The following is a 12,837-nucleotide window of genomic DNA, read 5'->3' on the forward strand; positions in this document are numbered from 1 at the left end:
CATATTCAGTATCTTAATTGGTCTTTGGTTTTTTAAATTGAAATCTTGCTACAGGCTGTACACCATGCTTATTCGGCAGTGTATTTTAGCTGCTGGTTAATATTAAAAAGGAAAAAAAAAAAGCAATTCGCAGTTGCACTATCACCACGATTTTCTTCCACTTTGAATCAAAAGTTCAAGACAGCAAAATCCTAGTCTAACATTGCTAACAGGAAAAAATGGTTCTGTTTATATTAGAGTTTTGAGTACATCAACCAAAAAGCTTTCATTTTCCTATCACATTGTTGCACTCATTAGCTGTGCTCCTTCTAACTTTGCATCAACCCAGGGCAGGGCACATTAACATCCAAGGTTTGCAAAAGTACACGTCTTTTAATAACAGAGCTCACGATGGCATAATGTTGGGGGTTGGGTTTGTTCCTTCTTTCTCTGGGGAATTTTTTCCCCACGGGTTGCCAAGGGGACCGGGTGTTGGATACTTGAGAGTGCTTAGCTGAAACAAAGAGATGGACAAAACGTGGAAGGGGGAGATAACGCAGGTAAAAGACACAGCTTGAGGCAGCTGCGTGCTTTTCTGCTTCCGGCGTTCGGGAGACGCGTGTCGGCCGCTCCTCGAGGATCTCAGCCGCCGCAAAGCACGCCGAGGAGAAGCTGGGCGCTTTCTGCCTCGCCTTCGAGCTTCTTCGGCGCTGCTCCTCTTGCTGCAGCGTGACCCTGCACCCCCTGCCCTGCCGGGACATCCTGCCCCTGCCTGCCGGGACACCCTGCCATCCCAACGACCAGCCCGGGACTTTTCCACTGTTCCAGCTTGGTGCTCTGAGGATCCTGCAGGGACACCGAAACCAAACTGCCCTGGGTTTTGTGAAACAAAGCCCTCAAGGTTCTTGGTACTGTTGTCGTTTGTCATTAATGCTGTAGTTGTTTGGGGGGGGGGGGGGGGGGAGTTTTTTTTGTGTTTGTTTGCTTTGTATCACATACTAGTAAAGAACTGCTATTCCTATTTCCCAAATCTTTACCAAAGAGCCTCTGATTGTAATTTTACCTAGCAGATACCTGTCTTCCTAAACCAAGACACATAGGTTATGTGAAATGGGTACAGAAGGACACAAGGTTGGCTTCCTTTGGTCTCTGTGGCATATACAGATTGCCTACTCCAAGTGCACAATCATCCCAGTGTTTCTGAAGCAATCAATCATGCATTCTGTATTCTCAGAGGTCCGAAACAACGAAGAGCCCAGCTGATGCTGGCTGATGCTGGCTGATGCTAAGCTAGTGTAACTACTGAATGTGTGCCATAAGAAAATGGCCACATTTATTTTCAAAATTGTTTGTAGAGGTCCCGGACAAATATGTCCATGCCAATGTGTAAGTAGATTTCTGAAAAGGTTCATAAAAAGATTAAATTGACAGCTAAACTTAACTTGAAGACACTGGGGTGTTTGGTGTTGATACCAGGCAGTGTTCCACAATCATCTGTGCCTGATAAAATAATTCTGCATAAAATATTTTTCTATTACAGTAGTTTCCTCCAGCAGCAGTGAGAAAAACTCTAGGTGGACACCAGAAGCATGAGCTGTTCTGCAAAGATACACATTTCACCAAAATCTATTAACACATAAGAATTCTTCTGTCTTAGAAGGGACAGAAGGCATGGCAAGGGCACGTGCACTGCACTTCACAGCCCCTCCTTTCACTGCCTCCTCCAGCACACTGCCCTCCCAGCTGCTAACCATGCTGGAGGCAGCTGGGGCCTTTATATAATATATTTAGCAACGATCCTCTCTTGTCTATCTTCCAGGAACTTGTCCCATCTCCCCCTGACCCACATAATTCTGTTCTCTGGCAGGAGTTCCTCAGCTCCGCTCCCTCTCCTGGGAGGGATGGGGAAAGCAGAAGATGAGGAATGTATATCCAGAGGGGCTGCTATTCTCCTCTGAGGCTCGGTGGTAAGATGGGTTCATACCATCCAGTCTTCCATTCCAACCACCCCATCCTTCAGCATTTTTACCAAGTCCTTTGAATCTGAGCAGCACCAGCTATAAGCAGCTCCCTCTTTGAGCATGAAGTTAATTGTACCAAACACAAACAGAACATGTCTTTTTTTAAATCCCAAGTAAACAGTCTGTATTCTAACACACAATAGGTCTGCACCAATTAAATACAGTATGGCAGTATATAAATTACAGTTCTTTACAGTAAATAGTAAAATACGAGAGTCCGCTTACTGTACACAAAAATCAAAGAAAGAACAGCAGCTTTTCAGTAAGGTCCCAGGTATCTCCATCATTCACTTGCTAAGGAGCAAAGAAAAGATACAGCAGGCCATTCACTTCACTCATTTTTTACCATGTTGCTTTACAAATATCCAGAATGCTTGTACAGGCATCTACAGTATCTACATGTGGAACAACCTTCTTAGGAATTCATGAGCACCAGACATAAATCCCTCCATCATTCCCATTATTAAAATAAACTTTACAGATTAAAATTACTTTAGCAGGTTCTATTTCATCTTGATAATAAACCAGCAAGTAACAAGTGCAAAGTTTGCAGTCATGATCCATTTACTGCTTCTTTATTTCCCATTTCTCCCCACCCTGCACCCAAAAAAACCCCAAACCCCCTAAAAACCCCCGAATGTTGTCCTCTCACACCCTTGCAGTAATACTGTTTCTGCAGTCAAACTGCCCGGCTGGCTTTTGCTAACATGAAATGCCAGACTCATAGCTTCAGGCATCGTCAGTCATTCCAAAGCCAAGTCAGCACAGTGGCAGGCCTCTAGGAAGACAAAACATACGAAGCAGTTGGATATTTCAGTGTGCTTAAACAGGGAAGGCTGCACGGTGCCCAGTGACTGAAAGAAACGTGGCACCAAGTTACCAGTTAAAACATTTACAATAGAAAGATATAAACAGCAAATATGTCAGTCTAAAACAAGGTCTTTGGTAATTAAGAACAGCAAACCGTAGCGGTTGGGGGTTTTTTTCCAAATATGGATTTACATCCTGGTTTTTCCTCAATAAAATATTTTTTGTTGTTTAAAATATATCTCCCAAGTTGTTGCATAACAAATAGTCCAGTACCTCAGTTATCTACAATCAGCTTTAACTGTGTTTAGTGTGCAGCCATATCTGCCCACTGGCAGACAAACTATAGATACACATTCATATATATATAATATATATATTATTTATAAAAAAATTAGAGAATTAAGTCAAGGACTCTAGAGAATACACATTCCTTATGGACAGGTTAAAATGTACAATAGCTTCAAAAATCCGTAAGATTTTCTACACAGTGATGCGTGTAGTAAGTGCAAAAATACTGTGGTTTAGTTAATCCAAGATTTCCTGTTCTCTTGTTTCCTAGAAAAAGCAGAAGCGGCTGCATCTCCTGAATGGCAGAGGACGTCTCCTCCTGTCTTGGGAGTGGCTGATGAGCCTTGAAGCACAGAACTCTTTCGTTTCTCTGAAGTGGAAGATGCCTGAGACCGGGAAGTGCTACTCCATTTCCTTGCGGGAGCTGGTGCTTTGCTGAGGCGCCCAGGACGAACGAAAACACCGTGTCGAGGTTTGCAGTGGAAGTACTCTCTGCCTTTCACAATTCCATCGTGCTTCCCTTCAAAGGAAAGAAATGCACAGGATTAAATGCTGGTGCTGCCATTAGCACATACAACTGAGGCGCTGAAGTGTGAATAGCTTTGGTTATCTGTCAAATAGTCAAGATTGGTCCTGCTGAGTGACAGAGCCAGATGCTCACCATACACTGAGGAGAACAAAACTTGGAAAGGAGGACCTGAAATGTGACCAAAAAGATTATTTTCTAAAATACTGCTTTGTTAACTAACATTTTAAAAAGCCAAGCATATGTTCATTTTGCAAAATAAACGGTCCTCAAAATGGATTGCTTGCAAAGCTTGAAACTTCTGCATAAGTGGTATTACCTATGAAACCACTGAAAACTTCTTTTAAAATCACCTGAAGCATTTCTGTAGAAGTTTCTTAACACTTGCAGAGCACTGACTTTTTCTGACCCCCCTGAAGTGAAGTTACAGAAAATCTCTGCTCTGGAATTCATCTTTCCCCAGTGGAAAACAACAATAAATCTCTAAAAGGCACTGACAGCAAACCTATCTGATAAGTGATGCACACTGTTAGTACTGTTCATGAATGTGTGCACATTGATTTTAAAAAAATCTGCCAATTTTAGGCTTTGCTTGTTTCTCTGATCTGTAAAAACAGATGGGTACCAATGGGGAACCACCACAAAATGCAAAAGCAGGGATTTCAGACAGTTAACAATGGATCAGAGCATCCCTATAAGCAGAAAGCTGAGAATTGGGTGTATCAGATACCAAGCTTCATGAAACTGGAGGTACTTCCCAGGACTGAACTGGAAGGAATGATTGTACTGTGACTTTAAAAATTGGTCACACCAACTGCATAGATAACCTAGAACGCATTTAGTCTTACCCAGCTGAACATTGAGTTCAACTCCAACCCAGATTCCAGCTGAAAAATCCACCGTTCCAACATATCTCACGATGCCCATCTTATTACTTCCAACACAGACTTGTTCGCCCACGGCCACCCAGCTTGGCAAGATGTGGGCTTGATCTGCAGAAGCACCTTCTTCACAATCAGAACCATCCAAGTGGTCCTTCGTAATAAAATCGTCCATGGAAGCATGGGAATAAGTCTCAGGGTCTGAAGCATCTTTCACCAGTCCAGAACCAAAAGGGCTTTCTCCAGCATCCACAAGCCAGTTGTCACCTGCTGCTGCAGAGCTCTGCTGGCCCATGCACAGGCTCTGCCCCTTGCCCAGGCCTCGGGGTGACTCCGAGGCACCTGCTCCATTAGACGACAGAAGGGAACATGACTGTGGAGCTGTTGAATGGTCAAAGTCCTTCCCATCTTCAACGCCCATGAACTCAGTAAAGGAGTGATCTTCCAGAACGTCCATAGTGTGCTCAACTGTCACCTCGCATGCTGAAAATTCGATGGTGTTTTTGCCATCCAAGGAACTTAGAGCTGAGAGGGATCCAGCTCTGGGTAACTGCTGAGAGTCTCTGTCAGTGGCACTGAATGACAGTGGTACTTGCTCTGTTAAGGCACTGTTTTCTTTCAGTGGTACCACAGGTAACTTCTCTCTCGCTAGCTCTTTTTCTGACTCTCGACATTCCTTGTTCAAAGAAGATCTTAAGTCATGTGCAAGGGATGATCCCGAGGGATCACTAGAGTCCAGCTCCTTGGTGTGACTGGCTAGCTGGTCTGTGCTATCACTACAGGGAACAAGCATGTCAGACAGGGTGGCGTTAGAGGCACTGTGGGAAAAGTAGCCACTAGTGATGCTGCTAGTGGTGGGGCTGCGGGACACCTCTTTCTCGAGAACACGTGAGCTCATGAAGTCTGATTTAGAGGAAAACCACTCCCTGTTCTCCAGGCTAGCATTGTAAATACTGAAGTCAGCAAACTCCTCCGGTACATAAGGCCGGAAATTTTGAAAACTTTGTGGACTTATCAGTTTCTTATTAATGGCCTCCAATTCACTGTCTTCCTCCTCAGAGTCCTGCAAATGAAAAGACGAATTAGGATTAGGAACCTGTGAGAGTGAAGTTTCCAAAATTAACTAACCATCCTTGATTTTTTTCTTTTCTGAGCATGGAGAAATATGTACCTTTAATATTCTTTAACTGAAGAATGGAAGACACCATTAAAAAGAGCTGCTGGGAACGTATCCTATCTACACTGAGCTATTCAATTTTTAGAAAATAAATTCTAAATAGTTCAGAAAATATAAAGCAATAAAAAAAAGTTACATATTTTGATCCACAAACTTTTTTCCCCATGATTTAGACTAATTAAACCTACTGAAGGTATTTTATAGAGTTAATTCACTACCTAACAAGATAAACATAAATACGAATTTATGGTAAAGGCCTTACAGACTCCCTGCTGCAATACAGGTTATTAAAAACTTTGGGATTATTAAAAACTTTGCATAGTGGGATTTTTTATTAACCTTGATATCAGTGATGCTAAATAATTTTGCTTACCCCTGGCTATCACAGCTGAACATGTTCAGGATGTTTGAATATGCAAGAAAAAGTTCAAATATTACAGCAAATCTTCAGCGAAGCATTTGTATGCATACATGTATGTGTTTGGAGGGAAGTAAGTGACACTAATCACCCTGGCAAAATTTGGAGATGCCTCCCTGAATTTTCCCTTGGTGATATGTAGGGATGCACCATGACCAGATCACAGATGTGGCTTTCACAGAGTCCATCTGAAGCTGAGGACTTGAGTTTGTAAAGGTGAATCGGAGAAAGACTTGAGCAACGTGGTAGGGCTGCTCCCCCAAGATAAAATACTGCAGGCAGGACTCCACATGGACGCCTTTTTAAATACTTCCTTTTTTAAGAACATATACGTCTATTTACACATATATACGTAGGTATAAACACGGGCATATGTATACACACACATTTATTGAAAATGGTTAGTTTACAGGAAATTTCTACTAGAAATAACTGGATATTAGGAAAAATGAAATCTGCTGAAGTCCTTTAAAGAAACTCAAACACCCATTATTTCTCAGCTACTTCATCTGCATCACAGATTTCAAATTCCTATCAAGGCAGATACTGTGTGCTATCTGAAGTACCTGGAAGCTTTCAGACACCTGCTGTGATTCACCAATGTAAAAGGAAAAACAGAACAGTTAACCAGATGACCACAGAGTACCAACACATCAGGATTAAACATCCGCTTGAAAATGTTTCCTCACTTCAAAATAGCCAAGACTGCTCAAATAACTTTGTATAATAAAACTTCAAATGCCCAGACAGGAAACAGATCTGCTCAGTTTGACCATGTCAGAATAATCACAGAATTGTTTGGATTGGAAGGCACCTCTTGAGATCAATTAGCCCAATCTCCCTCTGCTCAAGCTGAGTCAGCCAGAGCAGGCTGTCCAAGACAGTGTCCAATTGGGTGGGTTTTGAGATCTCTACAACCTTCCTGCACAACTCATTCCAGTGTTTGAAGCCCTCACAGTAGACAAAGTGTTTTCCTGTTCCATCTTGTGATCAGATGGAATCTCATGTGTTTTTATTTGCCTCATGTCCTGTCACTGGAGACTGCTGAGAAGAGTCTGCCTTGGCCCATCAGGTGTTTTTATACATTGATAAGATGCCCCCGTGACTGGTCTCCCTAAGGCTGAACAGCTCCAGCCTCTCCCTGTATGTCAGACAGCCCTTATCTGTAACAAGGTCACATGTCCATTCCTACCATGTTCAAACTCATAGCAAATATAATACAGTATTACCCACACAGAATGGCCTCTTTAGATGACTCAAGATTTTCAATAATATTAATTTTTTGTTGGCACAGCTATCAGTATCTGAACAGGATGTCTCTACTTGTCTAATTATATCTGACAAATCCAATCACATTTCAGATTATTAATATTTGCTCAAGTAAAGGCGTGATATCCTTTGCTTTCTAATTTTCACAGCACTCTTTCAGAGTTTTTTCTCCTATAGAATTTGGATGAAGGCTTTAGTTTGCAATTATCTATTTCTCTGAAGAGAAGCAATAGTGTTATGAAATGTCATTGTAAGACTACTGAGTATCATTTATTTTGTTGAAAATCCTACTATTTACATCTGAAATCTACAGTTCCTTTAGAAGTAAAGGAAAAAATTAATATCTGCTTTATTGAGACTACAAATACCCTTCCAAGCACTAAAACCTTACGCAAAGCACCTTTTTTGCATATTGCAGGATACCAGTTGCTCATCTCTGAGGGATGTTTTCTCAATCATTCTGCTTACTTCTTCCCTTTTGCCAATTTTACTTGTGCAAAACTAGGTTTTGTTCTATGCAGAATCTTATAGTTTGGGGTTTTTTTTAAACATTAAAAACTATGAGTTTGTCAAATATACTTTTTTAAGTTGAAGATTATATATCAACTCCAAACTCTTAAGCATTTAATGAAGGAAGTATTTCTAGTTGATACTAGCTAAATGTCCCCTAGAGACCAAAAGGTATTTTTATAACACAGTTCTTTGTGTCCCCTTCGAAACTTTCAGGACTCCTCATTTGACTGAAAAAAACCCACCCTGGTGGTGTCCCTGTTCAGAATCAGACTGGATAAGAGGCTGTAACTGAGAAATGGCTCTACAGACACACAGATGTTGGTGACTTGATTAGAAAAGGCCAAACAAGTAACCACAGTGTCAGTCATGTGCCATTTCAGGATTATCTGTCATTGTAAGTACAAAAGCTAAGGTACAGAGAACCAGTCTTCAAACAGGAACATGGGCTATGAAGAATGGTGTGAACAGGTGAGGAAACACCACCTTGTGACAAACAAAAGATGTCCCTGGTGGGGACAAGACCTATTTCCTTTCAGAGCTCCTCTTAAGTTTCCTGATTGAGAAATTCCAGAAACAAAGCAATTTCAGAGTTCTTCAAATTTCTGTGGATGGGAGATGGGGAAAAAACCAAAGAATGTGCCTCATACAGCTCAGGCTATTGGTATAAATAAAGATAAAATCTTTGAAAACCTGGTCAAGACACTTCAGCAACCTTCCTGGGATATAACAGAATGACTATAATGAAAAGCAGATTTAAGAACTGGTAGCAGAAAGACCATGACAGCAAGAACTAATGACACAAGACTATACATCAAGTTCTAGCAGCAGAGAAGCAAAATAAGCACAGAGCAGCTTCCCTACACCTGCTTCATAACAAAGATATTGTGTCATTAAAGTTAAAACATCCGAGCTTTCAAATCCCTAAATTACACCTCTCAAGTAACCTCAACAAGTTAGTTTCCATTCCACTAATTTAAAAATCAGTAATACTTACATAGTGGTTGCACCACTGGTGCCTCAATTTTTATTGCCTGCTAGAAGGGTTTCCTCTTAGCAAATGCTTAAACATGTTAATTACTGGCACTATTTAAATACACTTAATTTGAAAACATTTAGATACACTTAATATGAAAAAAAAATAATCTGACATTAACATAAGTCACTGTATTCCTATATTATATAGAACATGCCCCTATATCATGCGGTTTTGATATGGCTGCAATATCAAGCATGTGTAAGTACTCTAGGAAATTTCATGTTGAATGCTCTATTTCAGTCCAACTGAATAAATTTTTTTTTTTTTTTTTTTTTTTTTTTTTTTTTTTTTTCCTTTGACACATGTGTTTTGAATACTGGAATACTCCAGTCTAGTTAAAACATAGGACTCGCTGCAGCTCTGAAAAATGGGGTAGTCTGGGAAGCCTACATCCCACAAAGACTTCTTTCCTGAAGCAATAAAACCCCCCCAGAAGCATCATTTGCTAAACACAACACCGTTGGCTGGCTGGGCTACACCAAGTAGCTGTGTCAACCTCTTCCCCACTCGTGGCTGCTACTTCTTTCTTGCCTCCGCAGGACCCTCAAGGGTCTAAAAAGTCACCAGACAGAGGACTAGATCCAAATAAAAAACCCCATGGTAGTCAAGCCATCAAGTGGGTGGATCAGTTCCCTTGATCTGGCTTCCTATACAACCAAACAAAGAGCTGCGTTGATACAAGGGAGACGTCAGTACGAGTCAAGCAGCTGAGAACTGAAAGAACTGCTCTTTCCATGATCCTGTTGGCTACAGCAGGTTTACAGCGTTCAGTGAATTAGTTCCCTTCTAGCTGGCAAAGCCTGGTGGCAGGATGTTGCCCTTTTCTAGCTCTGAAAGCTTCTGCGTATCTGTGGAAAGCAGCACAGGCAAGTGCCTGGGTTAATTCAGGGCATGCATGGGGTGGGACTTTGTTTTCACTCAAGGGATCTAAACTGCCCTCAAGTTGCTATGGAAAGTTTTGTAACAATTTATTTTCCAAAGGATGTTTTTCAACCCACTAGAATATTTTTTTCTTCCAAATACCTTCATGCTATTTGTATCAGTGACTCAGTGCAAGTCAGCACGTCAGCTACCTTATGGAAAATTAACATGATCAAGAATAAAACAGCTGCCACCCAAACCCAGCAGCCAAGCTCCAAATATATACACCAGAACATTCAGGATACTCAGGATACTTTGGTCTAACAACCTATAAAACAGCATTAAGACATCCACAACAGTTTTTTTTAATGGCTTGGCTATATGATAGGAATGAAAATAATTGTGGAATAGAAAGAACCCATCACATTTTGTGGGATAGTGTCCCATAGGACTTACAGGAAATAATATGAAGGTTCTGAATTTTAAATCTAAAGTTCTGATTAAAGCAAGTATTTGCAGCCATGTTCCACAGCCCCAAAACCAAAGCCATCATACAGCAGAAATGATGATACATCTCTTGTTGAAGCAGCAGTGAGAAAAGGATTTTTAGCAGGTGAAGATTAAAACAAAAGCCCTCCACCTCAATTTCCACCTGAATTATGATGAAGACAGGTTGCAGGTTAATTAAGTGCAGCAATCTTATTTTAGTCATATTACTTCCATGTCAGGCAATTATGAGCTTTTTATAGTGTACCCACACCTAAATGCACGGTTACTTACACCAAATGGGATCATTCCATTTACTCTGGGGTATAGTCACAAAATCTAGGTAACATACAAGGTATATTAGAGTGACAACAGCATGGCTCACTAACCCATCCTTTACTTGATCATTTGTGCCCTAACACTACAGCCTCCCCTCTCCCCCTCCCCCCCGCCTCATAAGACAAATGACATATAAACATTAAAACCCAAAACAAAACAAAACACCAAATCCCAGTGGAGTTAGTTCCAGTAACAAAATGCATTTGCAAGCCAGGCAAGCAACTGTTACAACCACAACCTACAGTCAGTCACAAGTGGTATTTCCACCTCACACCTTTTTCCTGCTGCAGTAGCATGAGTGCCTCAAGCCCACCACCATGCCTGGAGATAGAAACTGTACAAAACTTACAATCTTCTCCTCAGGCATGCTGCTGGCACTGCTTCCTGCAGGCACAGCACAGCCAGCACAGTGCACCTGAGATGGAGGCATGCTCTGCAAAGGTTGAGACACACAACACATCACACAAACCACAGCTCTGACCACGGTGCTAACTGGGTGCCAAGTTAGAAAGGTGTGTAGACATGATGATGGCGAAACACCCATGCTGGCCATACAGACATCAAAATTCAAGATAATGGGTAGAGGAACTCATACATTCCTCCCAGAGTTTGAGGGTGAGGAATAAAGGCCAGAATTATAACCACCCCAGAATAGTTCCACAGAATTACGTTTGATCTATGAAAAAAAATCAGACCAACATCTTACTGAAGAATAATAATTTTAAAAAAAAGGTAGGTTACTGCTACTTTAAAATAGAAGTACCCTGTAAAAGAGAATACACACCAAGAAGTAAAAAAACCCCAAAACCCACAAACCCTCTATTCAGGCAAAAAACAAACAGCAAAACTCCACCACACATAAAGAGTGGCCTGAATAATTTTACCAGAGATACAAAATTCTGTTGCAACAGATGCAAATGATTTGCCAAGTACACAAAATCACTCCATCTCCTTTAAAAAAGCAGGTGGTTTTCAAAGATTACCTCTTGACTAAGTAGAGGTCGGCTTTCAAGTGGGGTCTTCCTTTTATGTTCCTCTTTCACTGGCATTAAGGGCTTGAAAAACTTTGGTGGCTGGGGAGAAAATGCTTTAAAAGGGCTGGCCATTAAAGCATGGGAATTCTCAGCTACAACACCTAGGTAAAAAAGCAAAAATAGTGTATTTCAGTTCTTCATATCCTGACTGCAAGAGCATATTTCAAAACAACTGAAGGTTAAGCCATGCAATTGACAAGTTGCTGGCTACAGAAAAATGTCAGTATTTTAATATTTAACCACTGGCCTAGACATGAAACAATGCAGAGATCAGTGAGATCCTCAAAGAAGTCTGGAAACAGAAAGAAAGCAGAGAACAACAGTATCTGCCCCCTCCATTCTGAGGCTCCAACATCTCTCCTTTTCATCTTGGTCATAAAAACAGTGGAAAGTGTTCTTGAAACTAGAACTGAGAAGCTCTTTGCTTCCTGTGTCTCACCTGACCTCTTCCCACAACACTGCAAATCTGCCCTGTAACCAAGCCAGCCATCCTGCACAGTCAGGATGATCAAAAAGGAAATTATAAGCAAGGAGGCGAGGAATAAACCCCCAGTCCCAATTTATTGCAGCAGTATTTCTACCTGCACTGCCTGGTCAATGTGACCTGAAGGAAACAAGGCACCTGTAACACGACAGGGAGGCACAGCCAATATCCACATATCATGTAAAGAACGTGTCTAAGGACAATTTCCACTTTAAGAAAAGCATCTTCAACTTCACATTCATGAAATAACAGCAGCTGCTTTTTGTTCTTTTTGTGTGTGTGTGTGTTTTTGTTTTGTTTTGGGTGGGTTTTTTTCTTTTTTTTCTTCTACAGTTTTGATTTATATTTAGCATGTTCTGCTCTCCTCTTGGTTTTTTGGATACCCTCAACTTTACACCCTTTCCTGGATGTCTCATGCATTTCTCCCTTTCTCCCCTATTTCCAGATTATGTTTAACTCCTTAAGTAGAAGCTGGATAACACATCTATTAGGAAAAGAGCACTGGGAATTTAATTTTCAGTTTAATGCAATAAATAAGAATCCACCAGCACTGTCATTACGTATATGAAATCTCACCACTGCCATCTTTGCTCTTGCGAGGTGACTCCCTGGGTAAAGTACCATAGCATGATACATCTTGATAACTGGAACAACAGTCAGATATATCAAGGTGACTTTCAGACCAACCCTAAAAAAACAAAAATACATAAATCTG

The 12,837-nt window shown here is 41.1% G+C and overlaps 1 protein-coding gene across 4 annotated transcripts in view; it reads right to left on the minus strand.

The window, feature by feature from the left end:
- Positions 1 to 1,080: 1,080 nt before the first annotated feature.
- Positions 1,081 to 12,837, minus strand: part of KIF13A (kinesin family member 13A) — a 104,784-nt gene continuing 93,027 nt past the window's right edge. For 3 of the 4 annotated variants that reach the window (XM_066189026.1, XM_066189018.1, XM_066189009.1), the window contains 4 exons: positions 12,699 to 12,810; positions 11,588 to 11,739; positions 4,473 to 5,568; positions 1,081 to 3,618 (listed from right to left, as the gene is read on the minus strand). In XM_066189026.1, the coding sequence (XP_066045123.1) occupies positions 3,332 to 3,618; positions 4,473 to 5,568; positions 11,588 to 11,739; positions 12,699 to 12,810 (1,647 nt within the window). In that variant the 3' untranslated portion in view covers positions 1,081 to 3,331. Of the gene's footprint in view, positions 3,619 to 4,472; positions 5,569 to 10,953; positions 11,038 to 11,587; positions 11,740 to 12,698; positions 12,811 to 12,837 lie in introns of all 4 variants that reach the window. The other variant, XM_066189034.1, reaches the window with a different exon arrangement.

The sequence above is a fragment of the Chamaea fasciata genome, unplaced genomic scaffold (assembly GCF_029207755.1).
Source record: "Chamaea fasciata isolate MVZ Bird 193981 ecotype frontalis unplaced genomic scaffold, bChaFas1.0.hap1 SCAF_1, whole genome shotgun sequence".
NCBI lineage: Eukaryota > Metazoa > Chordata > Aves > Passeriformes > Sylviidae > Chamaea > Chamaea fasciata.